Source organism: Alligator mississippiensis, chromosome 15 (genome assembly GCF_030867095.1).
Source record: "Alligator mississippiensis isolate rAllMis1 chromosome 15, rAllMis1, whole genome shotgun sequence".
NCBI lineage: Eukaryota > Metazoa > Chordata > Crocodylia > Alligatoridae > Alligator > Alligator mississippiensis.
Window position 1 is genome coordinate 19,726,562 of NC_081838.1, and position 25,113 is coordinate 19,751,674.

The 25,113-nt window shown below is 56.3% G+C and overlaps 1 protein-coding gene across 1 annotated transcript in view; it reads right to left on the reverse strand.

Annotated features, from left to right (window-relative positions):
* Positions 1–24,688, reverse strand: part of CGN (cingulin) — a 36,240-nt gene extending 11,552 nt beyond the window's left edge. Inside the window, exons 1-15 of the mRNA XM_014597781.3 lie at positions 24,606–24,688; positions 7,912–9,096; positions 7,193–7,293; positions 6,302–6,371; positions 5,752–5,847; positions 5,106–5,257; positions 4,665–4,806; positions 4,226–4,438; positions 3,620–3,768; positions 3,091–3,232; positions 2,657–2,869; positions 2,167–2,373; positions 1,654–1,911; positions 886–1,056; positions 12–173 (exon numbers count right to left, since the gene is read on the reverse strand). Of these exons, the coding sequence (XP_014453267.1) occupies positions 12–173; positions 886–1,056; positions 1,654–1,911; positions 2,167–2,373; positions 2,657–2,869; positions 3,091–3,232; positions 3,620–3,768; positions 4,226–4,438; positions 4,665–4,806; positions 5,106–5,257; positions 5,752–5,847; positions 6,302–6,371; positions 7,193–7,293; positions 7,912–9,069 (3,234 nt within the window). The 5' untranslated portion in view covers positions 9,070–9,096; positions 24,606–24,688. The remainder of the gene's footprint in view (positions 1–11; positions 174–885; positions 1,057–1,653; positions 1,912–2,166; positions 2,374–2,656; positions 2,870–3,090; positions 3,233–3,619; positions 3,769–4,225; positions 4,439–4,664; positions 4,807–5,105; positions 5,258–5,751; positions 5,848–6,301; positions 6,372–7,192; positions 7,294–7,911; positions 9,097–24,605) is intronic.
* Between the last annotated feature and the right edge of the window lie 425 nt (positions 24,689–25,113).

Below are 25,113 nucleotides of genomic sequence, written 5' to 3' on the forward strand. Positions count from 1 at the left end.
GGGTCACACACCTCTAGTGCCTTGACCTGGCGGGAACGGTCATCCTGAGAGCGCTTCTTGACCTCCACCTGCTGCTCCAGGTGCTGCAGACGCTGGGCCAGCACTTCTCGGTCTAGCACGGCACTCTCCCGCTCTGCCTGGCTGTCCTGCAGGGCCTGCTTGAGCCGCGTGACCTGTGGGAAGGAAGAGATGGGGCGGCGGGTCTGGGCTGGGGCAGGAATGGTGCAGGCTGGGTCCCCAGGGACATGGCCAGCAGAGGCACCACAGCCAGCCCAACCCAGCTGCAGGGAGTGGGCAGAGCTGCTGCACTGGGTGGTCAGAGACTCAGGTCCCAGGGCACTTACGGGGCCCCAGGCACTGGACCCACCTGGTGGGGAGGGCTGATTTAAATGGCCCAGAGAGCAAAGCCATGCACCCTCCAGACAACAGAAGCGCTCTGCAGAGCAGCCAGCTCAGAGAGGGACACAGAAGCATAGAACCTTCCCTCACCCCGGATCTGCTCTACCCAGTGCCCCAGGCTGGGAGAAGCTGGGCTTGGGAACAAGCTCAGACCCTGGGGTCACAGACCCCTACTCCCAAAACAGGGAGCTTGGTCCAGCCAGGAAGGAGGGAGGGCAGGGATGGAGCCTCTTGCTACCCTGCTGAATGAGACGGAAGGGAGAGAAGACAAGTGAGGCCGAGACCATGCCAGGAACGAACTGGGCAGCTAGGAGCAGGGATGATGCATGGGAGTCACACGAGCTGTTACATGCGAGTTGGTGCCAGGGGCTGGGCTGGAATCTCTCCAAGGCAGGCTGGACACCCGCCACTATGTGGGGTAGGGCATAAGGGGCATCATCTCCCCCAGGAACTGCACTGGATCCCTCTCTGAAGTAGGGACCACACCTCATCCTGCAGCCGGGCCAGGCTGAACTGCGCCTTCTCCAGTTCTGCACCCCGGTCCTTGGCCTGCTTCTGGGAGTCCCCCAGCTCCTTGCGTGACTTCTCCTTGTAGTCCTCCAGCTGCGACTGCAGCAGGGCCAGTGAGTGGTGGGATTCCTCAGCCATCTGCTCCAGCTGCAGCAGGGAGAAGAAAGCACTTGAAGACCTATGGACAACTGCTACCAACCTCCCTGGAGCCAGGGGTGCCACATGGAAGCCACCAGATGTGGCAGGACAGGGAAACACTGTGTGGAGGACAGAAGAGATCATCCCAGTAAGGTGGGTTGGGACAGGGTCACCATGGAAGCCTTTGGGTTTGGGCACAGAGAACTGCTGTAGGCACCACTGGTGGTCTCCAGAGGCTGAAGGCCATGGCGAGGGCTCTGCTTCCCCAGTGGAGCAAGCCCATGGTTCAGTGTCCACGTGTGACCCCCAGAGGTCTTGGGATTCAGGTGCATAAAATCCAAGTCAAGGGAGTGGCTCCAGCTCCCAAAGCTCCATCCCCTTGAGGAGCTGCTCCCCCCAGCTTGGACCCCCAGGCCTTCCCCATGGTCACCCCACCAGTGATGAGGGCTAGCACCAGCTGTCCAAGACAGCACTAGCTCTGGGGCCTGAGCAGCTGGTGGCCCAGGTGGCCATGTGGCCTTGACCCCCAGGTGCACCCCACACCATGGCTACATGTCATGCAGCCCCTTCTGGGCAGCTTGAGTTGGATCCCAGGGCCTCACCCACCTCCTTGGTCAGCTTCTCGATGGTCCTGTCCAGCAGCCGCTTCTGCTCTTCCATCTCCATCTTCAGCCTCTTCAGCTGCTCCTTCTGCCGCAGCTCCTCCTGGTAGGAAGAGCTCAGCTCCTGATGCTCCAGTGACAGCCGGCTCAGGCTGCGCTGGGCCTCATCCAGCCGGTTCTCCAGGGCCCTCTTAACCAGCAGCAGCTCCTGCTCCTGGTCACTGGCTTCCCCTAGAGTTTCCTCCATCTGCCGGCGCTCCGCCTGCAAGGAAGGGCTTTTAGTGATACTCAGGGCCTGGAGCAGGGAGGTTGGATGGGGCATCCCTCATCAGTGCAAACCAAGCCTGCACTGGGACCCAGGACACCGGCTTCTAGTAGTCTGTCCTCCACCTGCATGCCACTGGCCTGGAGCTTACAGGGCAGAGCTTGTGCCATGCTCTGTTTGGAGGCTGCACCAACACATGGGGGCCCTGGTGCCCAGTCCCATGGAGGACAGCAGGCTGCCATGGTCCCCTACCTCCAGCTTGGCGATTTTGTCCTTGAGACGGGCCTCGACACCCTCCCAGTCCTCAGTCACATGCTGGTAGTCCTTGAGCTGCGCCTCCAGACCCAGGACCTTCCTGCGCAGGTCGTCATTATGCTCCTGCGTCTCCCGCAGCGTGGCTTCCACTGCCCTCCGTGTCTGCTCTGCTACCTCCCGCTCACTCTCCAGCACCACCTTCCCCTGTGGAGATGGGTGGGTGAGTCCCAAGCCCAGGTGAGGGGTGGGACTCCAATACACAACCCAAAGGAGACAGGCCCCAAGGCTGCGGCCTCTATCACAGGCTCTCTGCAAGGATGGAACCCTCCCTGAGGATGTTAGGGGGCAGGTCTGCAAGTTGGGAAGAAGATGCCTGGGGTCTGTGGGGCATGTAGAAGCCTCTGTTAGCCTGTCACATGCACACCCCTTCCCGACCTGCATCCATCGTCACCCAGGCAGACAGAAGGAGCCTACAGGGAGAACTTGCCTTGACAGCCTCGTCCGAGTCCTTCTGCAGCTGCTGCAGGCTCCTCTGGAACTGCTCACGCAGCTGCTCCAGCTCCCGGCTGTGGCTGCCCGCTGTCTCCTGCAGCGTCACCTTCAGCGCCAGCAGCTCCCTCTCCCGCTGCCGCAACAGCTCATCCTGCGCCTGCTTCTCAGCTGTCAGCTCCCTCCGCTCCTCCTGGGTCTGGCGCAGCTCCTATGGTTTGGGGGGGGGGGGGGGGGGTGTCACCCATGAGCTCTGAGAGCAGGGAGGGGCCCAAGGCAGCCACAGGGCAGCACGCTGTGGCTATGTCCCTGCAGGCCCTGTGTGCTTGGTCATCCCAGCACTGGCCTGGCCTTAAGGGCTCCCTGTGGGGTGGGGAGAAGTCTCTGGAGCTTGTTTCTGCCTGCCCCTCACACCCCAGCAGCAGGCAGCACCTTCTTGAGGGCTTCGAGTTCGCCAGTGCCCACGGTGTTGCTCCGAGCCTGATCAGCCTGCAGCCGCACGGCTGAGAATCGCTCCCGCAGTTCCCGCAGCTCTTCTTCAAACTCCTCCCGCTCCAGCTTCACCTGCATCAGCCTGCAGTGGGAGGGGGTGGGTAGGACAGGGTGAGCTTCCCCAGGGGACTGTGACAGGGCCCATTATCATGGCTGGCTGGGGGCTAAGATGATGAAGGCTGCACAGGGTCATCCCAGCCTGTCCCAGGGAGCGAGGTGCATGCCCCCTGCCAGCCCTCCCCCCCCTCCCTCCACCAAAGAGGACCCCTCTGCTATGATCCCCTGGCATCAACGAGCTGTGAACCTGCCCAGTGGCCAAGCACAGCCCAGGTGAGACTGAAGCAACCCTCTCCCTTCTGCAACTCCCACCCTCCCAGCCTTCATCATGTAATCTTTAGCCAGCCTTGCAGTGGCGGCTGGACTGGACCCGATAGCTTCCCAATCACCACAGGGGCAGCTCGGCACCTACTCCTGCTTGGTGCTGCGCAGCTCCTCCTTGTTCTTCTGGAACATGTCCCTCCAGTGCCCGGTCTCCTCAGTGCTCTCTGCCAGCTCCCTCTGCAGGTTCCTCACTATCGAGTTGATCTTCTGCCGCTCTGTCTCCAGGTCAGCTTGGTCCTAGGGGCAGGGGAGGGGCAGGCTGGCATCGGGTGGGGGGGGCAAAATGATGCCTGGAAGATTCCCCCCCTGCCCCCTTTAGCACAAGATTCTGGGAGCTGGGGTCACTGCACCCACCCCAACCCTGCCCAGTTATACCTGGGCAACCTGGATGCAAGTAGAAGCCCCTGTAGCACCAGTGCTGAAGCACAACATGGTTCAAGCCTGGGAAGTGTGCACAAGGCTACCCACACCAGAGGCTGGTGTGATAAAAGATCCCAGTCCACCTGGGGCAGCCCCAACCAGGGTAGCTCCCACCTCAGAAGCATGGCAGCGCCAGGCATACTGAGGACAGGAAGTCGAGAACAAAGCCCAGTGCCAGAGGGAAGCTGGGGAGACTCCAGCCAGCCTGTGGTTCCTGCTGGCCCCAGGCCCCAGCCCCATCTCTCCTTCCCCCCTGTGCTGCAGAAAGCCCTGCCTGGGACACGTCCTCCATGCTGCGCCGCAGCTGGTCCACATCGTGCTGGTATTGCTGCCGCAGCTGGTCCAGCTCCTTGTCGTGACTGGCCACCTCTTCCTTCAGTGCGCCCTTGAGCGCTGTCAGCTCCCGCTCACGCAGCCGCAGGTGCTCCTCCTGCCGCTGCTTGGCACTTAGCACCTCCTCCAGCTCTTCCCGGGTCTCCAGCAGGTCCTGCAGGGCCATAGGGATGCTGATGCAGGGAGCTCGGTCTGGGCCCAGCTCTGCCACCAACTGCCTGAGCGGCCAAATCTATGTCACTTTGCCGTGCCTCAGTTTCCCCCATCACCTTCCCTGGCCAGTTCCACCCCTGCAGCTGTGCTCGGGGCCTGCCTGCTGCCAGAGCTGGACCCTTTCCACCTGCTGAATCCAGCCTAGTGCTGCCAACGCACCCACATACCTTCAGCAGTGCATCCCCCTCAGGCACGTCTCCTAGGCCCTGCCGGAGGCGGTCGAGCTCCTCCTGCATCCCCATCAACTGCTCCTCGCAGTCACCCAGCCTGGCTTCGGCCTGCTCTCTGGCCCTTTTCACTTCACTCAGCCTAGGGGTGGGGGGAAGCAAGCACAAGCTCCATTGAGCCGGACTGGAGGGGCTGAGTCTCAGCCCAGCAGAGGAGGAGGTCTGACCCCTCGGCAGAGTAGCCTGAGCGGGGGTAATGTGCTGAGCTGAGAAGGAGACTGCCTGTTTTGAGTGCCCAGGGGAATGCAAGGGATCTTCTCTCCTGGCTGAAGTGAAGGGAGGGTCAGGGGGGAGTAGGCAAGCCGAGGGGATACAGCACTCTGCTCTTGCTCATGACCCCCAGGCCCAGAGCCAGCTCTGGGTGCAGGGAGCAGCTCTTACTCTCTCAAGCTGCTCTGCAGCTCCTGGCTCTTCTTTTCCAGGGCTCCCTGGAGGTGCTGACACTCCTCCTCCACCCTGGCCAGCTGCAGCTCCAGGTTCTGCACAGCGCTGCTCCTGGGAGACTCCCTGGTGAGCTCCAGCTTCTGGCGGAGCTGTTGCGGGTGGAAGAGGATGGAGTTATTTATTCCCCAAGAAACACAGGCTCAGGGGGATACCACATCAGCTGGTACCTCGGTCTGGCATGCAGCCCTATCTGCTCGGCTGGATCCCTCAGGCCCCCAGAGTCAGGCTGGCTGTGGAGTCGGCTTGGCTGGGCCGGCTCGGAGCCAAGTCCCAGCTGGTTGGAGGGGATGAGGGTTATCACTCCTCCACGGGTTTTGTACAGGGCCATGGTAGCAGAGACAAACCCACCCACTGCGGCCGAGATGCTACCACGGAGGCACTGCCATGGAGGCTGCCCCCTCCCCTCAGCGTTATACCAGTCTAGTCACCAGAGGCTGCGACAGATCTGATGGCCCTTTCCCACGCTGCGCTGAGGGTTGCAAGGAGTCCCCAGCCCCTCTCCCAGCTCCCCACTCCCCAGAAAGGCTGGGAGCCCCTCCAGACTGCCCTGCCCTCTCTGCTCCCAAGCACCCGGCCCCCTCACCTTCATCTCCTCATCCAGCTTGTGCTGCAGCTCCTCCACCCTCCGCGCCAGCTCAGCCTGCTGGGGGCTGGGGGCTCCCGCGTCCTCAGGAGGCACCTGCAGAAGATGCTGTATTTGGTTGCAAATCCTGGGCTCTGGAACTGGACCGAAGCAGCTGGCGCTGGGCTGGGCCTGGCCTCCAAATCTGCTCCGCCAGAGGAGGGGTCCCAGAGCCCCTTCACCCCCTTCTCAGTCTCCTCCATTGAGGGCAGCTCTTCACTTCGAGGCTTTGTTGTTGCCATCCAGCCGGGCCCCCCTGCTGTTTCTGGGCCCCCTCAAACTACCTCGTTATCAGATCCATGCAAGCAGCCTCCCCACCACCATCTCCCCTTCCATTTGCCACAAGAGCTACCTAGGGGCTAGTGGACTTGTCCCAGGTCACTACAACTACCTGTGGCAGAGGCAGGGCAAACCCAGCTCTCTCCCTTGGCACCAGCTGTTTTCAGCTTTCCCAAAGCTACAGGCAAAGCGCTTGCTCCTTCCTCCATGGGACGAAAGGGGTTTGACTCACCGCAAGTTCTTGGACCTTCTCCAGCAGCAGGTTTGCCTTCCTCTTTAGCATGACTTCGCTGTCTTTGCTCCTAGAAAGGCGGGAGGCAGGGATCATGGACACAGGAAAGTGGCCGCATTGGGACCACAAGGTAGAGGTGTGAGAGGCTGGAGCCAGGGAGATATTGGGTCATGCCCAACTCCACCACTGGTGTCTCGGGTGAACTGGGGGGAGTCACTTAGCCGAAGGGGACTGTGGAAGAAGGACACTGGAGACTGGGAGGTGACCAGATGCAGTTGGCACAAGGCGGCATCTGATCCTGCCCGAGCTGCTGATGCAGGAAAACCCCTGGGATAAACCCAGCTGGGGGAGGAGGGCTGTTCCCTCCTCATTTTTGCCAAACTCATGACCTTCACATTTGCCCCTTTCAAGAGGTCTGAATCTGAAAGGCCTGCATGGGACACCAGATGTAACTGCCCCAAAAGGAGGCTTCTGCAGTCCGGCTGCAGCATGATCAGCCATTGCCTTTTCCCTGTGCACATCCCAGCTCCAGGGCTAGTGCAACAGGAACCCACTGCACTGGAAGCAAGTCCCCTTCACTGGTTCAGCTAGTCACCACCTGCACCCCCGAGACACCCAGGAGACCTTGGAGCTGGCATGCGAGGGAGGCTAATACAACAGCCCTGTGGAGTCCAGGTTTTCAGCGCACAACAGGACTAGGCCTTAAAGAACTGATTTCAAAGAAGCCAGTTCTCCTGCATGAGGGGGATCAGATTTTTTAGACAGCCCAGCCTGGCCGAACCTGCTGCGGGCACTGGAGGACACTGGACCACCTCCACCACCCCAAGACTCTCAGCTGGAGCTAACAGGAGCGCCACCAGCCAAGACACCCTCCCCAGGGCACCTGCTCACCCGTCCTTCAGTATAGCATAGATCAGTTCCTTCATGTGCTCGCTGCTCCCAGCTGGAGATGTTTCCTGCTGGTCCTTCAGTAGGTCCGGAGTGGACTTGAGCTGCCCAAGAGATGCACTCAGAAGTTTGTTGCCCTGCAGCAAAACTCCCCATTCTGCTCGCCAGGGCAGCCAGCACTGGATGCTACGAAGCAAGTCAATGCTACTGCTTCTGGGCACAGGACGCCCTGCCTACAGGGCGCAGACTGCTCCTCACCGGGAGAGATCCCAGCCACCTATGACCACCTGCACTCCCAACAGAGGAAAGTGTGTTGCTTGTCCCGCTGACACATGGGTGGGACTGGACTTCCATGGGCACAGGGGACTGATGGAGATAGCCTGGATGTACCAGGCCAAGTGGAGCCAGGAGAGCCAAGCCTGGGGGAACATCCAGTGCAGAAAGTGCCTGGAGAGTGTCCCTGCAGTGCCATGACTTGCTGCCACCTATTGTGCCTAGCACAGCCCATGGCCAGGAAGCATCTCCAAGGCAGACATGTAGCTGAGAGTACCGCTCGTGGCTCACCCCAGAGCGGTCCACGAGTGGCAGAGCTGAGCACACAAATGCCATGTGTCCCCCTCTGCCCACTCTGCCAGGAAGGGGAGGATGACTCAAAAGGCCTCAAGAGCACGTGGCTGCACCAGGGTCCCCAGAGACGCAGCACCGCCAAGGGGATACGTTACCTGCAACTCCGACTGCACTTGACTTTGCTGCTGCTCCACCAGAGGCTCCTCAGGGCCATTATTTGCCCAGTCCCGTGTGGGCTGGGACCTGCTGGCCATGCTGGTCTTCAGGTCTTCCCTCCTCGTCCTGGGCAGGCTGCTGGCATGCATGGCGACAGCGGGCGGCTTCAGCCCCTTCTGGAAGCCGGGCCCATGCTTGGTGGTGGTCAGCTCCCGGGAGTCCGCTGTATCATGGTAGGACACGCGCCCATCCAAGCTCTGCGACCGCTTCCTCTCATCCGGGAGGATACGGCTGCGGCGGGCAGTGCGGCCTCGCTGCTGGACCTTCCCATCAAACTTGCTGATGAGGGAATCCACCGAGGACAGGGGCTTCGTGTCGATGTCGCCCGTGGCGGCCGGCGGGCCAGGCCTGGAGGATTCTGGGTCAGAAGGCGGCTGCTTGTCAACGGGCCGCCGGCCAAAGGCGGAAGAGGCCTTCTCGCTCGCCTCGGGCCCCTTCGGGACAGCGATGTTCACCATGCTGCCGCTCTTGGCCTTACCCAGCTGCCGTGGCTGAGCGGTGCTGTTGGTCTGCGTGCTGGGACGGCTCGGGCCAAAGGGCTCCCCTGACTCAGGGCCCAGCAGAGAGCTGTGAGACTGCGTCCGCCTCAGCTCATCACTGAATGGCTTCTTGGGAAGCAGTGGCCGGCGGCCACCCTGAGGGGACGGGGACCGGGCAGGGCTGGCCGGAGGTCCCTTTCCACGGGGCCGGGAGCTCTGCTCCTCGTCGGACGTGCTGTAGCGGGCGCGCCGTGCTGCGTAGGGGTTCTCTGGCAGGTCGGAGTCGGAGCTGAGCGAACCCGAAGCCTCCTTGGGGTAGCGACTGGGGGAGCTGGCAGGCGACGGCTGAGCAGCGGGGAGGCTGCTGTACGCACTTTCACTTTTGATCTGCACACCGAAGGAGTCACTGCCACGCTCCCCGCTGTTGAGGACCACGAAGGGCTGCCCGTCGATGCCCTGCACCCGCACTGCCACCCCGTAGGAGCTCGGCTTGGCCGCCTTGGACCGCATCTTGTGGGGCTTCTTGGGCTCCGTCAGGTCATCGATGAAGCGGATCTGGACCCCGTAGTCCACAGGGTTTTGCTTCTCGGCCATCGCTCCATTCGCATGCCGATCCATTCGCGGGGTCTGGAGCGCGCCGGACTCCTGCCGGGGAGAAGAGCATGCACACGCTTTACTCAGCTGATCCAAGGGAGGGAGCGCCGGGAAGGGAAGGGCTGAGCTGGAGTGAATACAGTAAACCCAGTGCTCTGTTGATACTGGGTTTGTTGACACTGCCGATAAGGAGCAGCCTTTGGGACAAGAAGTGCGGCACTCCTGGCTCCCACCTCCTTTTATTGCTGAAAACCAGCTGAGGCGGCAGAGAGAGACAGGAGCTAGTAGCATCCCACTGGCACCCAAACGCCCGGCCCTGACCCCAAAAGGCGCCTGCGGCCGAAGCGTCAGGAAGGGAACCCAGGAGTCATCGCCTGGATGTTTCCTTGCAGCCTAACCTTTCTGAAGGGCACAGTTATGGACAGACACCTGGAGGTCTTCTGCTGTCTCAGAGGACAGACTTCCCTTCCCCACCTCAGATCCTGGCCACGTGCCTACATGGGCATTAGGGCACCAGACTTTTGCTGCACTCAAAAGTTTGAGCGGCCCCTTTCCTCCCTGCACCATTAAAAGCCACATGCGGGGTTAATATTAGCAGGGAGGGGGGAGGCAGAGCCAAAGGACATGAGAAGCCAAAGGAAAGCACTTCAGGAGCCCTGCTGAAGGCAGCTGCCTTTGCAGGACAGTGCAGGGCCCCCGTGCAAGGGGGTCCTGTTCTCCAGACAGCCCGGATGTGTCATTGCCCCATGCACCCCCTTCCAGCCGCGCATCATCCAAAGTCTCCGCTTCATCAGGATCAGGAACCCAGGGCTGCAGGCACTGAACATACAAGCTTCCTCCAACCATCACAGCAGGGAAGTGGGAAATCCAAGGGCACCACCTGGACACAGCCCTCCTGAACCCCAAACTAGACCCCAGAGACAATTGCCTCTGCTCTACAGGGTCTGCCCACGGCAAGCTCCAAAGCCAGGATCTTCCCCTCTTCCTGCCTGCCCAAAAAGATGCTGAGTGCTGCACACGCACTGCAGTTACAAACTAATACCGTTACCATGCTATGTCCCGAACTCTGCCAGACCCAGCCACCCGCATTCACGCCAGCTGCACATCCCTGCTACTTCAGCGGCCGCTTGGTGCCAAGAGATGCTAGCAGCAATGCACTGAGACCAGCGCAATGTGATGCTCCTTGCTGGAGCCCCATTCGCCTGCAGCCCCAAGAGGGGACAGGCAGCAAGCACCAAGCATCGTGTGCAAGCTACCGGAGAAGCAATTACGATAAGATGCCTGAAGGGTCTCAGCCCCTGCGCTCAGCAGCCCAGGCTGGGAACAGCCTGCCCGGGACACCTCCAGCAGCAAAATACCCTTGGATGCATCTGGCTCCTGGACAGCCGGAGCCAAGGCATCATGCAGGGAACTTATCACGTGTCCTACCTTTGATCCAGAGCAGAACAGGACTCAGTTCTGCCGGGTGGGAAAGCAGGGTCACTGGCAGCTAGAGGAGGTGAGGCAGCACAACCTGCAATGAGCAGGAAAAGCAGCAAGATAGGAATTCCCCACCACCTGGGACTAAGCAGGGTTTGTGGCCGCCCCTGCCAGTCCCAGCACAGTCAGGGGTTGCCAAAGGGACCCTATAAAAGGAGCAAGATGGGCTCAAACAGGCCCTAAAATCACACCAAGCACCATCCTGTGCTTTGCCACCTCTCTGCCAGTCTCTGCCTGTCTCCTCTCTTCAGCAGGTCCCAGGACTCGGGGAGCTGACGCTCAAAGAACTAAACAGCAGGACTCTCCATAGACTTGGCCAGCCTGCCCCCAACAGGCTACCAGGAGCAGAATAATGCTTCCCATGTACTAGCCACACACCCTCCGCACAGGGCCCAACTATTCCTGTCCTACACCTGCTTCTGTCCCCTGGGGCTGTCAGGACAGGATCAGACCCATTGCTGTAGGACAGAGAAGCAGGGAAATGCAGCCAAGTAAAGCCATTCCCCATCCACTGCTCCTTCCCCACCCAGCTGGCAGAGCCAGGGACAGAGGTAAGGGACTCAGAGGCCAGTTTTGCCTCACCTGCCTGAATTGCTAAAGGGGCCCAAGAGCTTGGAGGTGATGACCTGCAGGAGGTTTCACCCAAGGGGATGCCCCAGGAGCCAGGCCCAGGTCCCTGCCCACTCCCTCTCACATGCTTGTTTGTCCAGGGACTGCTTCACGGAGCCTGGTCCTGCCCTAGACTGCAACAGCGCCAGCAGAAAGGAGGACGTCCAAGGTTCCCAGGAAGTAAATGGGTAGAAGATGCCCATGCTATGGCCCCCACGACTGTGTTGCCCTCAGCCCATGGCAGATGCACCGCAGAGACCTATTTGCTCCTTTAGCCTGGCAGATATGGGGAGCTCTACAATTGGGTGCCTTATCAGGTGGCAAAGACAAGGGAGGCCGGGCTTGGCGCTTGCCACAACTGAGCTCATGATGGCCTTTGCAATTCTCCCTCTGCAGCTGGAGCTTGCATGTGTGTCCATGTCTGTGGACATACAAGTACATGTGGGTCTATACCCAAATTCTAGCCTGAACAATCCCACCTGTGGGATGCACAACTTCATTGGGGGTCGGTTCCCCTCACCTGGCAGCAGCCTGCCTAGACAGGGGCTACTCATAGCCACCGAGCCACCAATGCCTTTGTGGTGCTGCCCCCAGACGCTTGCTGGGGCCTCCCAGCACAGCACCACCCTGCCACGTGCTGCACTCGGACCCAAGCTGCTGCCCTGGACACCCAGCCTGAGAGCAGGGACCAGAGCCAGATCCAGCCTTAACCCATGACCAGCAGTTTCAAGCCTGCAGCAAGAACCACATCCACACCAGGACAGGCTGTGGCTCTGCTCCAACAGCCAAGCACTGGCGTGGATGTGGCCTCAGCAGGGGAGCAAAGCAGGAGCTTTTCACATGGTTAGGCAAGGGGCTTTAAGCAGTCCAAGGAGAAATCAAGGCATTAGCTGACTGGGAGACAGCCTGCTGACAGAGAGACAGAGACAGAGTTTCTTGGCCTTGGTTGTGTGCTGAAGTGTGCGTGCAGGTGTGTGTGGGTACCCGTGAGTGTGCACATGACTACACAACATAGTAAGCACAGCTAGAGAGCTCACCAGTGATTTCAAAGGTTACTGCCTAAAGGTGCACAACAACGAGTCCCAGTTCACAGCCTCCATTCCCCGACCTCCAGGACTTTCACCACAACAAAATCCTGTATTAAGGGGTGGAGAGAACCCCAGAGATGCTATGAACTCCATTAAATACATACATCCTTCAGTGCACCTATGCCCTAGCTTCCCCAAGACCCTCCATCCCAAGCTTATTATCCCAACAACCACAAGAGCAGTTGGGATAACAAGATTGACCTTATCCGGGGAAACTCAGTCACTAAAGCCCAGAAACACAGGCAGGTAATAGGATTTGAGATGGGCCCTTTGCTAACTTTCATACTTCCAGGCAGAACAGGCTGGAGGGACCCAGGGCATCCTCACACTGGGGTATCAATAAAGCACCTTGCCAACCCATCTTGGATTTCCTTTCTTGGAGACCGAAGTCCGCAGACCGGAAGATGCTAACCCCTGAACAGAAGGCGCACCTGATAGGGAAGGTTACAGGCTCATAGTAACCATCCAAAGCACAAATTAATCAGAGTTATTTAACGTATCATTCTATAAATGGTGATGCCTTGGTAGCAGCTCCAATGGTGTACCTTTCCAATGGTGGAAAGGTTGTTAATGTACTGTGGGGTCCTGAGACACTCAGGCAAGGCAGGCGGATCGAGTACCAACAAGTCTGAGCACAATGGGAATCTAACAAAGGGGAGGACAGCAATACCGAGTGACCAGCGTTCATGTGACAGCTCAGTCCCTCGGGGTGGGGGGCCGTCAGGCCTGGGGGTAGGGACCATGGAATGGTAACTTTGCTGCAGCCTAACTCCCCTTCATCCCCCTCCTACACCTTGTTACACTCAAGGCCCCCTCTCAGAAAATGCCAGCTCTTCACTTGATTTTTTTTGAGGGCGGGGCGGGGAATACTAGAGCAGTTCTCCAGTTGCAGAGAAGTCAGGAGGACTGCCCAGGGCAGGCTGGTTTTAACCCTCTGGATTCCTATGGGAAATCTCTGGGTTTAGCTGAGAATCACGTGCGCGGGGCTAACATGGTGTGGCACCCCACGGCGCCCTTGAAAGTATCACAAGGTGCCCTGCGACACTGAGGCTCTCGGATGGAAAATCATGGCTCAGTGCGTGACACATCCAGGAGGACCCCTTCTCTGTATTTAGCCTCTGTGCTTCCCTTATTTAGGGGGTTCCACCTTCCATGGTGGAATTAGCTATCTGCTGTTACTAACGTGCACACCAAGCCACAGCTGCGCTATTGCTTCAACTATTAATTTGCCTCCCTGAAATGCCCAGAGCAGGTACCTGGGCTTCCTGCTAGGTAGCTGATGCCCTCACATTAGCCATTATCTCTACCTTACCACCGGCACTTGCCATCCGACCTACCTGCACCCAGGGCCTCACACCTGGAGTTACGCTAAGCCTGTAACCCAGAGGTCTCAGGTCCTATCGTTTTCCCTGCTTGCATTACGACAAAGCAAACACTATTCCTAACCAAGTTGTATCCACTGGCTGCAGTGCATGCATGTGCATACACACATGTGTACATATGCACGTGTACACTAGGGGGCGGGGGGAAAGACAACAATGAAGGGCATAGAGGAGCCAGTTTTAAGAAACAACAAGATCCAACACCAGCTCCTTCTGCAAGAAGGCCTGAGACAGCCCTGCTGGTCCCAAAAAGAGAGCACATTTAGCAAAGGGTGGGTGAGGCAGGAGCAGACTTATTCAGACGCAAGCGTGCCCAAGGCCAGGCCTAAGTTTGCCCTGTGACATTCTCATGCTCCAGGACTGTGGCCAGCTGGTGGCTTCTCCCCAAGCAGGAACTTGCTGTGAAGAGAGAAGCCCATCGGCTGGACTCAGCCTCTAAAGTGCCTGCCACAACCCTTCGGCTAAAACAGGTGCAGGGAGGATTAATGGAAAGGGACCCCAAGAGGAAGCAGCTTCCTAAAGCCAGAGATCCACACCACGCCAGCGCTTGGCTGTTGGAGCAGAGCCATAGCCTGCCCTGGTGTGGATGCAGTTCTCGCTGCAGGCTTGAAACTGCTGGCCACAGGTAAAGGCTGGATCTGCCTCTGGTCCGGGCTCTGCCTCTGGTCCCTGCTCACAGGCTGGGTGATCCAGGAGGAAAGAGGCAGCATCGCTGCTACAGGCAATAAACCACGCTGTCTCCTATACCCGAGTCTATGCATGTGAACCCAGGTGTGGTTCCATGGTGGTGCATGGAACAAACCAGACACCCACGCACACTTAGCCAGGGACACAGACCATGGACTTCGCTGGCCATGTCTGTGCCGCACCCAGCACCATGGGGTCCAGGGCCTAGACCATGTGTTTTGAGTCACGTCCTATCCCAAGAGGCAGCGACAGGTTGAGCCTCTGTGAATGTTTTATCTCTGAGGAATTCATACGATCCTGGAAAGCCTCCAGATGGGTGACGAAGGTTTGAGAAATGCCACAGATCTGGACTTCGCTCATGCAAAGCAAAACTACTGGAACACCCAGGACTGAGACAGGCTCCTGGACAGAAACGTTTCATAGATTTCATTTCATAGACATTAGGGCTGGAAGGGACCTTGGAAGATCATCGAGTCCAGCCCCCTGCCCAAAGGGCAGGAAGTCAGCTGGGGTCACAGGATCCCAGCAAGATAAGCATCCAGTTTGCTCTCGAAGGTGTTCAATGTAGGCGCTTGAACCACCTCCGGTGGCAGGCTGTTCCAGACCTTGAGGGCTCGGACAGTAAAGAAATTCTTCCTTATCTCCAGCCTAAAACGGTCTTGTAGTAGTTTATGACCGTTCGACCTAGTTGTCATCCCTAGGGGCGCTCTGGTGAACAAATGTTCCCCCAGATACTGGTGGTCACCCCTGATAGACTTATAGGTGGCCATCAGATCACCCCTGAGCCTGCGCTTTTCCAGGCTAAAGAGCCCCAGGGCTCTCAGCCTGTCATCGTAGGGTCTGCTTCCCTGACCTCTGATCATGCGCGTGGCTCTTCTCTGGACTCTCTCAAGCTTCTCCACATCCTTTTTGAATTGTGGAGCCCAAAACTGGAAGCAGTACTCCAGCTACAGCCTCACTAAGGCCAAGTACAAGGGGAGAATGACGTCCCAGGATTTGCTTGAGAAGCATCTATGGATGCAAGCCAGTGTTTTGGTCGCTTTACTAGCCGCAGCATTGCATTGCAGGCTCACGTTCATCTTGTGGTCAATGATGACCCCCAAGTCTCTTTCTTTCATAGTGCTAGCCAGCATAGCACTGCCGAGCCTATAAGGATGCTGCAGGTTTTTCTTCCCAAGGTGGAGAACCTTGCATTTATCGGCGTTGAACACCATCAGATTCTTGTCCGCCTACTTGCTGAGCCTGTCCAGGTCAGCCTGGATCGCCCGCCTGTCTTCTGGTGTGGATGCTTTGCCCCAAAGTTTGGTGTCATCGGTGAACTTGGCCAGTCTGCTTCTGACTCCAGTGTCCACATCATTAATGAAGATGTTGAACAGTATGGGTCCAAGGACAGAGCCTTGGGAGACCCCACTGGTCACAGGGCACCATGATGAGTGACTTCCATCAATTACTACCCGCTGGGTCCGACCACGGAGCCAATTTTCCAGCCAGTGGATTGTGGTGGACCCAAGGCGACAATTGGCCAGTTTCACCAAGAGGCGATCATGGGACACCAGATCGAAGGCTTTTTTGAAGTCAAGATATATGACATCAATCTCTTCTCCCTTGTCCAAGTGATAGGTCACCTGGTAGTAGAAGGAAATGAGATTGGTCAAGCAAGACCTACCCGCGACAAACCCATGCTGGTTATCCCTTAAGATGTTGGCGTCGGCCAGTCCATTAAGGATGGCCTCTTTAATAAACTTTTCTAAGATCTTCCCCAGGATAGAAGTCAGGCTGATGGGCCTATAGTTAGCCGGATCCACTTTCCTCCCTTTCTTGAAGATAGGCACCACATTGGCCTTCTTCCAGTCTTCGGGCACTACACCAGAGCGCCAAGAGTTTTCAAAGATCCCCAGAGAACGTTGCCCCAGAGAAGGGATTTTTCCTGAGTGGATGAATGTCAGCGCGGTTCAAGATGGTTGAAACAGGATCTTACGAATAGTTGGTGTCACCAGGCCCAAGTTGACTCCCCTCCAGTCCAGGACATTCAGCTGCAACCGGGGCTATTCAATAGCTGGAGGCTCCAGAAGAGACCAAATCCACCCCTCATTTCAGTGGGGCTCCTGACAGATGAAGTTAGGGCCTGGAGGTTAAGATAAAGAGGTGGAGGCATCTGGCAAGGAGCTTTTCTTCCCCAGCTCAGCACCTCCAGCCTTGTTCTGTTTGATCGCTGCTTTGGCTGTGGAAAGGGGCCAGGTCTGCTTAGGCAGATAAGCTGCATAATAGGCCCTTTGTTCCAGGTTAAGGAAAGGTGGTTTTGCAACTGGCAGCAGGAGAAGGGAAAGCAGAAAGGTAGGGAACAGCACCGCAGGATTCGTTCTGGACTATAACAGAGGGGAGGAGGAAAGGTGACAAGGTGATGCAATAGTTAAGGCAGTGATTCTCAATCAGGCCACGCCCCCCACCCCCCAGATCCTTTCAAGGGTGCCGCACAATAGTAGCCCTGTTAGGTGTGCAAGTGCACAATGATTCACAAGAGAAACCCTGACATTTGTAAGGAGTCCAGCCTCACAATGACGCCATGGGCTTGCTGAGCTCTTTGCAACAGAACTATTGCTCTGGCATTTCTCAGGAGTCAAAAAGAGCAGCGGTGAAGAGTTGGTTGAGACCCCCTGGTTTAAGGTGCAGCATTAGCATGGTCTCAAGGGCTGGCCAAGCACATGTCCTAGAGGGACCTCTCTGAAATACTGATAGCAGGGTGTAAGCCCAAGCAAAGGGGATGATGCTAATTTCCTCTCTGCTGCCTATTTGCTTAGATCCCACCACGGTTTAAGTCCCATCCAACATGGGTACATAGAGAGTGCAATGAACCTGGTATCTACAGCACATTTAGATGCCGCCCGCACAGATGATCAGATAAGACCAAGCCTTCTTCTGCCCCGTGCCAGCGTTTACACGCTCCCCAGAGGCGTAACATCAGAAAAGCAGGGGGAGAGAGGCTACAGCAGGCAAAGGTGACCTGACAGCCAGGGAGGCAGATCCGTATCGCAGAGGCCACCGCAGTCTGAGCCACGAGAGGATGCAGGCTCTGCCCTGGCCGTGACTGCGTTCTATGCCCTTTCCCATGAGCACGCGCAGAACCCGGGCATCGGGACCCGAAGGCTGCTTTAAAAATAAACCAGTGCCATAAATGATTCAGTACCAAGAAACCTGAAACTCCCCCGCCTGCGCTGACGTCAGGAGACAGGCCCGCAGGTGCAGCGGGATGGAATCTCAGGGACCCGACCGGCTCCGTATCCATTGCACAACTTGGAGCAGCTCCGGGTAAACAGAGTTGAGGCCGGACCCAGCCCTGCAAGAAGGGGAGGGCTTCAGCTCAGGTATTAGCGGCCCAGGCCAGCATGGGTTAGAGGGGCTTTCCGTGACACCGTGCCTGGCATCGGTGGCTGCAGGAGAACGGGGTACGACAATGATGCAACAGAGCAATTTCTTCCTCTGGAATAATTTGCCAAAGAGAAGAAATTATGCCTGCAGACCTGGATGTCAGGCCTCCTGAAATATATTCCCCTCCCCAATCCCAGCCCCCTCCTGTCTGAGAAGCCAAGATAACGCTAAATGTTTAGGACGCAGGTCCATAGTTCAGACTATACACAACATCCAGGATTTTTCTGCATCCACAACACAGGAAAAAAAAAAAATCCATGGTTAATCATCAACTGAGTTCACAGCTGATACTACTCCCTACGCTCTGGTTTTGCCCGCAAAAGACCCAGACTTTGGTGGCACACCAGCTAATCCAGTTTAATAGATGTTTCCTTGCTTTAATGGTCAGGAAGAATATCCCAGAGTTGATGCTAGGATGAGGGAGAAAAGGCCGTACCCCCAATGCTGGGTTGGTTCTGCAGCTACACAAGGCAATCCCTGGAAAGTATCCTGCAATCCAGCAAAAAAAAGCTCTTTTACAATTGGATTGTGCCTTGGATCTCCTTCCTTGGAGAACTACTTCATTTATACAGATGCGTACCTCAGTCATTAAGCAGAACAAACAGGTTAGGATTTCCAACCCTGGCTTCCATTTTTTTTTTTTTTTTATTTTTTTTTTTTTTGAGGGAACTGAAAACACTAAGTCACACAAGCCTGAGGCACATAGAAACTCTACCTGAGGGCAGAAACCCCCCAGAAGGAAGGCATCACACTTATATTCATTATCTTGGGGATTATTCTAGATGGAGCACCCGCCCCAGTATCAATCACAGAGCACAGTTTTCCAAAGCATGCAACTTCCCTTTCAAAGTCAAGTGCATGGGACTTGTGCTCCTAGCCCAGACTCAGCATGCTGTTCTAGGAGTCTATCATTCATTAAACCAGCCTTTGGCTCACTAGTCTTAAGAAAAGCTAATGAGACGCTGGACAACTAAGAGATGTTTTAAAACAACGTGCTAAGGAGCTGACCACAGCTTAGATTGCAAAGGAGTTTTCTAAAAACACTGAAGGGACTTAGGAGCCTGAATCTTACTGGCTCTCAAAGATGCTTTGGCTCCAAAACTATAAATTTTTTTACCTAGGCCTGCTTGAGCAAGTTACAGCTGTGTAGGGCTGGACTTCTTTTTTTCTTACCACCCCTGCCCCCTTTTTTCCCCCCATCCCTACATACAAGAGCAAAGACCAATTGCCCCGATGCATACCCATCATGTCCAGGCACTTGTCCAATGCTTCCCGACTGGGACTGCAGGTCAAAGACAATTCAGAGACTTTCACACACACCAGTTCTCAAGGCTGGACCCCAATTTGCACTCACAGCTCCACAGAAACTTTTAGGTGCTCAGGCCTATGCCTGCAGGCTCTGATCCTGAGCAGGCACAGGAAGACATGCCCACATTTCCTGAAGGGTCCTGCAATCCAATCCAGCAGTTAGACCCCTCCCAAGACCCCAGATTGGTGCAGCTTCCCAGATCCAGATACTTAACATTTAAACATATCTCTGCAGGGGTATAACTTATTCAAACAAGGTACAGAATCACCAGGGAGGAGAGAAATCTTTGCTGCATGATTTTGGAGCCAAAACATCTTTGAAAGCCAGTATGATTCAGGCTCCAATTCAGTGTTTTAGAAAACTCCTTTGCAATTTATATATTATACAGTACACACACACGTTACACAACACAGTACACACACACACACACACACACACACACACATAATGTTGCATGACTTATATATACAATGTTGCACAACTTTGGTCAGGATCCTCAGGCTCATTAGTAGCAGGTTTCCAAACAAATCCTGTCACTGAAAGCAAATTACTCAAACCCAGGTAATCCCAGCACTAAATATTCTGCGGTGGGCACAGGGGCAGGAGTGAGGATCTGCTCACTGGTGCATAATGAGCCTGCACCTAGATGTTTGCTCCATTCGGTGCCAGGGGATTGTAGACACAGGCCAACATGTGATGCTAGTAGCGAGGCCAAATACCATACAGGCACTTAACCCCTTGGTTGTAATCCAAAAGCAAAGCAGAGGCGGGGAAAGGAGCAAGGGCTTGGCCAGGACGCACTGCTCTTTAGTGCAACACCGTTTTTGTTTGGAGTTAAACAAACCGCTGAATAGTTCATAACCCAAACCCAGGCTGGTTTCACTCCAGGTCTGAATAGAAATCCTGCTGCACAGGATCGGGCCCAGAGGAAACAGGCTGGCTGCAAGCCCCTCACTACACTCCCTGATAATCCAAGTATTTGGGAAAGCCAGGAGCCCCTTCCCCTACTGGTGGGATTTTAACTTAGAAGGACCTCAAGATGGAAAATAAAAAGCAAGAGGAGCATTTAACATCTTTGCCCAGTTTTTAAAGGTCACTGACTACCGAGGCCTCACTCACTCAGGTGGGGCTGAACGTCGCAGCCTGTCCCTCCACCTGGACACTACATGCCACATCACCTTGGATGTCCTCCCCATTGAACTCTGGGCCCTGTTGGGCAGCAGCAGCAGGACTCACAGATGCCTCCATGGTCCACACCCCACCCCAGTTAGGGCTCCACCTTTGGAGAAAGAGGTCTAGAAAATGTATTCCTGCACCTTTCAACTTCTTCACACCTCAGCAGACAGCTGAGCGGTGCCACCCCGCTGCCCAAACATCTGCACCGGTGAGCTCGCAAGACACAGCAAAAAGTCTGCGTGGGGAACTTGTGGCCACCAGGTGTGGTGGAAGCTGATGGTTTAATCAGATGCAAAAAGGGACTGGACATGTTCTTGGAGGAAAAGGGGCATCAGCCATTATTGAGCATGGGAGTGAGGGGCACGGCCTCTGCACCAGAGCTTCCTAGACCTCGAATATGGGAGGCTACCAAGGAGAGAGGGACTGTGGGAAAAACTGAGTTCACTCTCCTTTACAGCATCCGCTCTGCCACAGTGTAACACAGGCCTATTTGATATGCCGTCATGGGCTTAGTCCAGCATGAAGAACTATAAGCCTCCCTTAATTATTAAATACACCAACTGATTTCTTGGGACAAATAAAAAGAAACAACAGGAAGGGGAGCACGGTCATAGGTTAACAACAAGGAATCTGGAAGGGGACGCAGAGCAGCGCATACCAGTTAGTGCCCACTGTCCCCTGAATGCGTGGATGGAGCCCGTGGATGCCAACCAGTGAAACTGGGCAAGACGGACCCAAGGTCCGAGTCAGTCAATGGCAGTTCTTATCAACCCTGCTCTCTATTTTCCTATAACATCAACCTTGCCCTTCACACCCAGAAGGTGCTGCTGCAACAGAGGAAGTGCGTGCTTCCAGCTTGTTAGGACAAGAGGAAAGCAAAGGCTTCCCAGCATAAAGTGTGATAGATGCAGAGAGAACTGACAGCTCCCCACCACCCAAAAAGAGAGAAGACCATGAGTCCCTTGCAAGCAACTCTTCACCTCTTAATTCGGATGCAAAGATAAGGAGCTCTTGTCAGCAAGACTCCCCATGCACACACCGCACTTTGATCTGCAGGAGCTCTCAACAGAAACCTGCTTCAAACCAGACCGACTGGTTGGAGCAGTGTGGGCAGACAGGGCTCCCCAGAAGCAGCCTGCTGTTGTGCTCCATGCAGGGGCTGCTGTGCTGGTTAGAGGATGGGATGGAGGGGTATAGCTGGAGCCACTATGAGAGCATGACGTAAAGTTTCCCCCATCTGTAAAATGGGGGTAAAAAGAGGGTGTTTGTGCACAAAAGCTTGCAAAGAACAATTTTGCCAACTATTCAGTTGGTTTAATAAAAGATATCACATCTTCCCAAAGAACCTCGTCTGCCTACATCCTTAGACCAAGACGGCTGAAAGGAGTACACAGTCCCAAGACAGCCGCCCCAGCTAGAAGAACCAAGGACGAGCCTGCTTGTTATTTCTGATCAGCTGGCTGGCAGTGCAGCCCGACAAGGGCAGCTGTAAAAAAGGGCAGGGCTAACTGCAGGGGGGGGGGGATGTACATGTATGGAAACAAGCCAGGACTTTGCTACGGGGCCTACCATCAAATTTCTCAACCTCAGTGGCGGCTTTGGGGAGAGTCAAACACATCTGGCATCTTGCCAGCTGGGGGTCTCTCGTGTAAGCTGGGTGCTTTGTACAAGTGGGGGCTGGTCTGGAGGTCCCCTACAAGGGGTGGGGAAGGGGTGCCCATAACAGATAGTACTGCTCTCTGCGCCCGGCTTTCAGGCTTTTCACCAGTTGCTCTCAAAGTGCTTTGAGAGAGAAGTCTGTGTCCTTACCCCCATTTTGCAGACAGGGAAACCGAGGCAGGACAGGGAAGGAAAGCCACTTGCTCAAGATCATCCAAGTCAGAAACCAGACTGCAAAAACAGAGCCCAGACACCCTTCCCCCCATCGCCCCTGCCTGCTATTCTGCTCACCACATCCCTCTCCCTCCCTAACACCCTACTGAATCCCAAGCTCAGCACTGGTGCCAGCTCATGCGATAGATAGAGATGAGAGGAAAGGGGATGTGGTGGCATATTTTTCTTAAGAGGAAACATGTATTTTAAGCACTAGACTGATTATATTAGACCATTAACCCCCAGGTCCCACAGGGGTCAGAACCCTTGTGTACTAGGAGCTGTGCCCCACTTACAGCCAAACCCAATCTAGCAGGGCAAGGTAAGTAAGACATGCTTATTCTCACCAGGGAGAAGAATGACCCCAAGGTGTTAAGTAACTTGATCAAGGGTAGACAGAGTCAGTGGCAGAGTCAGGATCTGAACCCAGATCTCTTGGCCCCACCACTGCCTCTCCTCTCAGCACTCAGATCCCAGACACAGATCACTCCATCACCCAGGGCTTACAATGGTATGAAACCACCAACAGAACAACTGTATTACATAAATGAGCCTCCCAGTGCCTCTTTCTGAAAAGCTGCAACACTGCATTGAAGGATGGAACGGCACGAGCTAGAGCAAGGGGAAGCAATGAAATTGTTCTCAGGGATGAAATCTTTCTCCTGTCAAGACTCCCGATAGAAACCAGGATTTATGCCTAGGCAATCCGTGCACTACGGCACAGACAAGCCTTCAAAAGCAGATGGGTGTATTCTGTGCAGAGCGCACTCTTATTCATCCATATATTTTATTACAATAAGTCAGAGCATCTCAATTATAGGGATATAGATATGATATTTTTAAAAAGCTATAAGTTATTGGTACAGGGCCTTGAACATGAAGTATTAACTCAGGGGGGGAAGAGAAGTGGTTAGAAAGATGGGGGCTTCAGCTTTGAGAGCTGCAGCCCAGCAGTTAGGTTTTAAACAACTGCAGAGTGTGAACAACTAATCAAAGGCTCAGATCTCCTTCCCCTCCACACAGAGTTTAAATTGGCTGCTAAAAATACCATCCTTCAGAACCAGCAGGAATACGATCCGTCTTAAGAGCTCCACATTAAAGTTTTAGAACAACTTATGTGGCACTTCTTCAGTGGGAAATGGGTTTAAACCCATTTTACAGTCCTGTAAGAGTCCCACATGACCTCAGTAAGAGATCATGTGGATGTGTGGGACTGAACATAGTTTTGCCCGGTCAAGACTTCTCTGATGAGACTAAATTCATCCGTCTGGCACTCAGGATTAATCACATGCAAGACCTGGGGTTTCACATGAGACAACAAACCTCACGTCAAATTCTGATTCTGTCTGTGCTGAACAGTGCCAAAGTTGGGGGGTAAAAGAGATATATTCATTTCCAGGACAGAAAGATGAACCCAAACTGCCTGCAGCCCCCCAGCTGGGCACCGACACTTGACCTTTATGCCAGACTTGGTCAGAGATTAGTGTCAAGCAGCCATGAAAGACTTGGAGAAATATTTTTAATTCACCAGTGCAGCAAAGTCGGGGCAGAAGCATCGCAACAGTCACAGAAACCTAGAGCACGAGGGCGGGAAGGGCCTCAGGAGGTCACATCTAGGGCAGCATTTCTCAACCCATAGGGTCACAGCCCAAAAGGGGGTTGTAAGAATATATGAATGGATCACAAACAATCTTTAAATTCTCCTTTAAAGAAAAAAACAAACAAACATAGGAAACCGCAGCTCTTCCCTTGCGGGTTGGCAGAGCTGCAGCCAGGAGGAGCTGCTTGGGGTCCCGCCGCTCCCCACACACTGCGGGTAGGGGGCAGTGGGTCGGAGGTGAAGGGCACCGGCCCAGCACTGGCCAGCGATGTTGACAAGTGGGTCCTGGTCCAAAAAACGTTGAGAACCAACCACTGCCCAGTCCAGCCCCTGCTCAGGGCAGGACCAGCCCCAACGCCTTCGTCCTCCTCCGGAGGAAGTTTTTCGCAATATCCAACTTCAGCCCCCCCGGTCTGCGACTGGAGCCCATCGCTCCGCCTGCCCCGCCGAGACCAGCCCAGCTGCGTCCTCCCTGAGCCCCCGCACGGACTGGGGCTCGTCCCGGCGAGAGGGCGGCGGGTCCCGACCCCGGAGAGGAGAAGACCGCGCGGGCACGGAGCCGGGCTGGGCCCGGGCGGCCGGTGACAGACGAGGGACGACGGGCCCCAGCTGCAGGCGGGGAAGCACCGGGACGGGCTCCGCAGAGCCGCCGGGTCTCCGTCCCCGGGGGCTGCACAGACCCGCGGCGGGACGACGGGCTGGGGCTGGGGCTGCCGCGAGCAGGGTGCGACCCCGCCGTCCCGTCCCGTCTCGTCCCGCCGCCCGGAGCCGGCAGCCCAAGCCCGCCCGCCCGGGGGGACCCAGAGGCTGCCGAGCAAGGAGCAGCTCCTCCCGCAACCCGCCAGGGGTGCAACACGGTACGGTCCGGTCCGGTCCGGTCCGGTCCACTCAGCCCTCGGCGAGGGCTAGAACATGGCCCCGGGGGCACTCACCGCGCTGCGACCGCTCCCGCGACCGCTCCCCGCTGCAACCTGTTACCTACCGCCCGCCCCCCAGTGCGGCCAGGCCCCGCCCCCAGGAGTGGGCCACGCCCCCTAGGAGTGGGCCACGCCCTTCGCCGCCGGGCCGGGCGGGGCGGGTCACATGACTCCCGCTGGGGGGTGGCTCCCCGGCCCCGCCCTCCCCCAGGTGTGGGCGGGGCGTGTTCCACCACCCCTCCCCCTCCGGGCTGGGCTGGGGGTTGCTCCTGGCAACCCGGGCCGCGTTGACCCCTCCCCTCCCGGCACCGGCGTGGGGGGGGGCCCGCACAGCGCAGCGCCCCTGGGCGGTCACAGCCACTGGGGGACTCACCCCCCGCGTGTGCACCCGGCCCGACAACTCCTGCTCCCCCCTGTGCACTGCTGAACTCACAATCTCCCCCCCGCGTGTGAACTCACCCGCACTTTGCACTGGTGAACTCACAATCCCCACCCACCCGCGTATGAACTCACCCGCACTTTG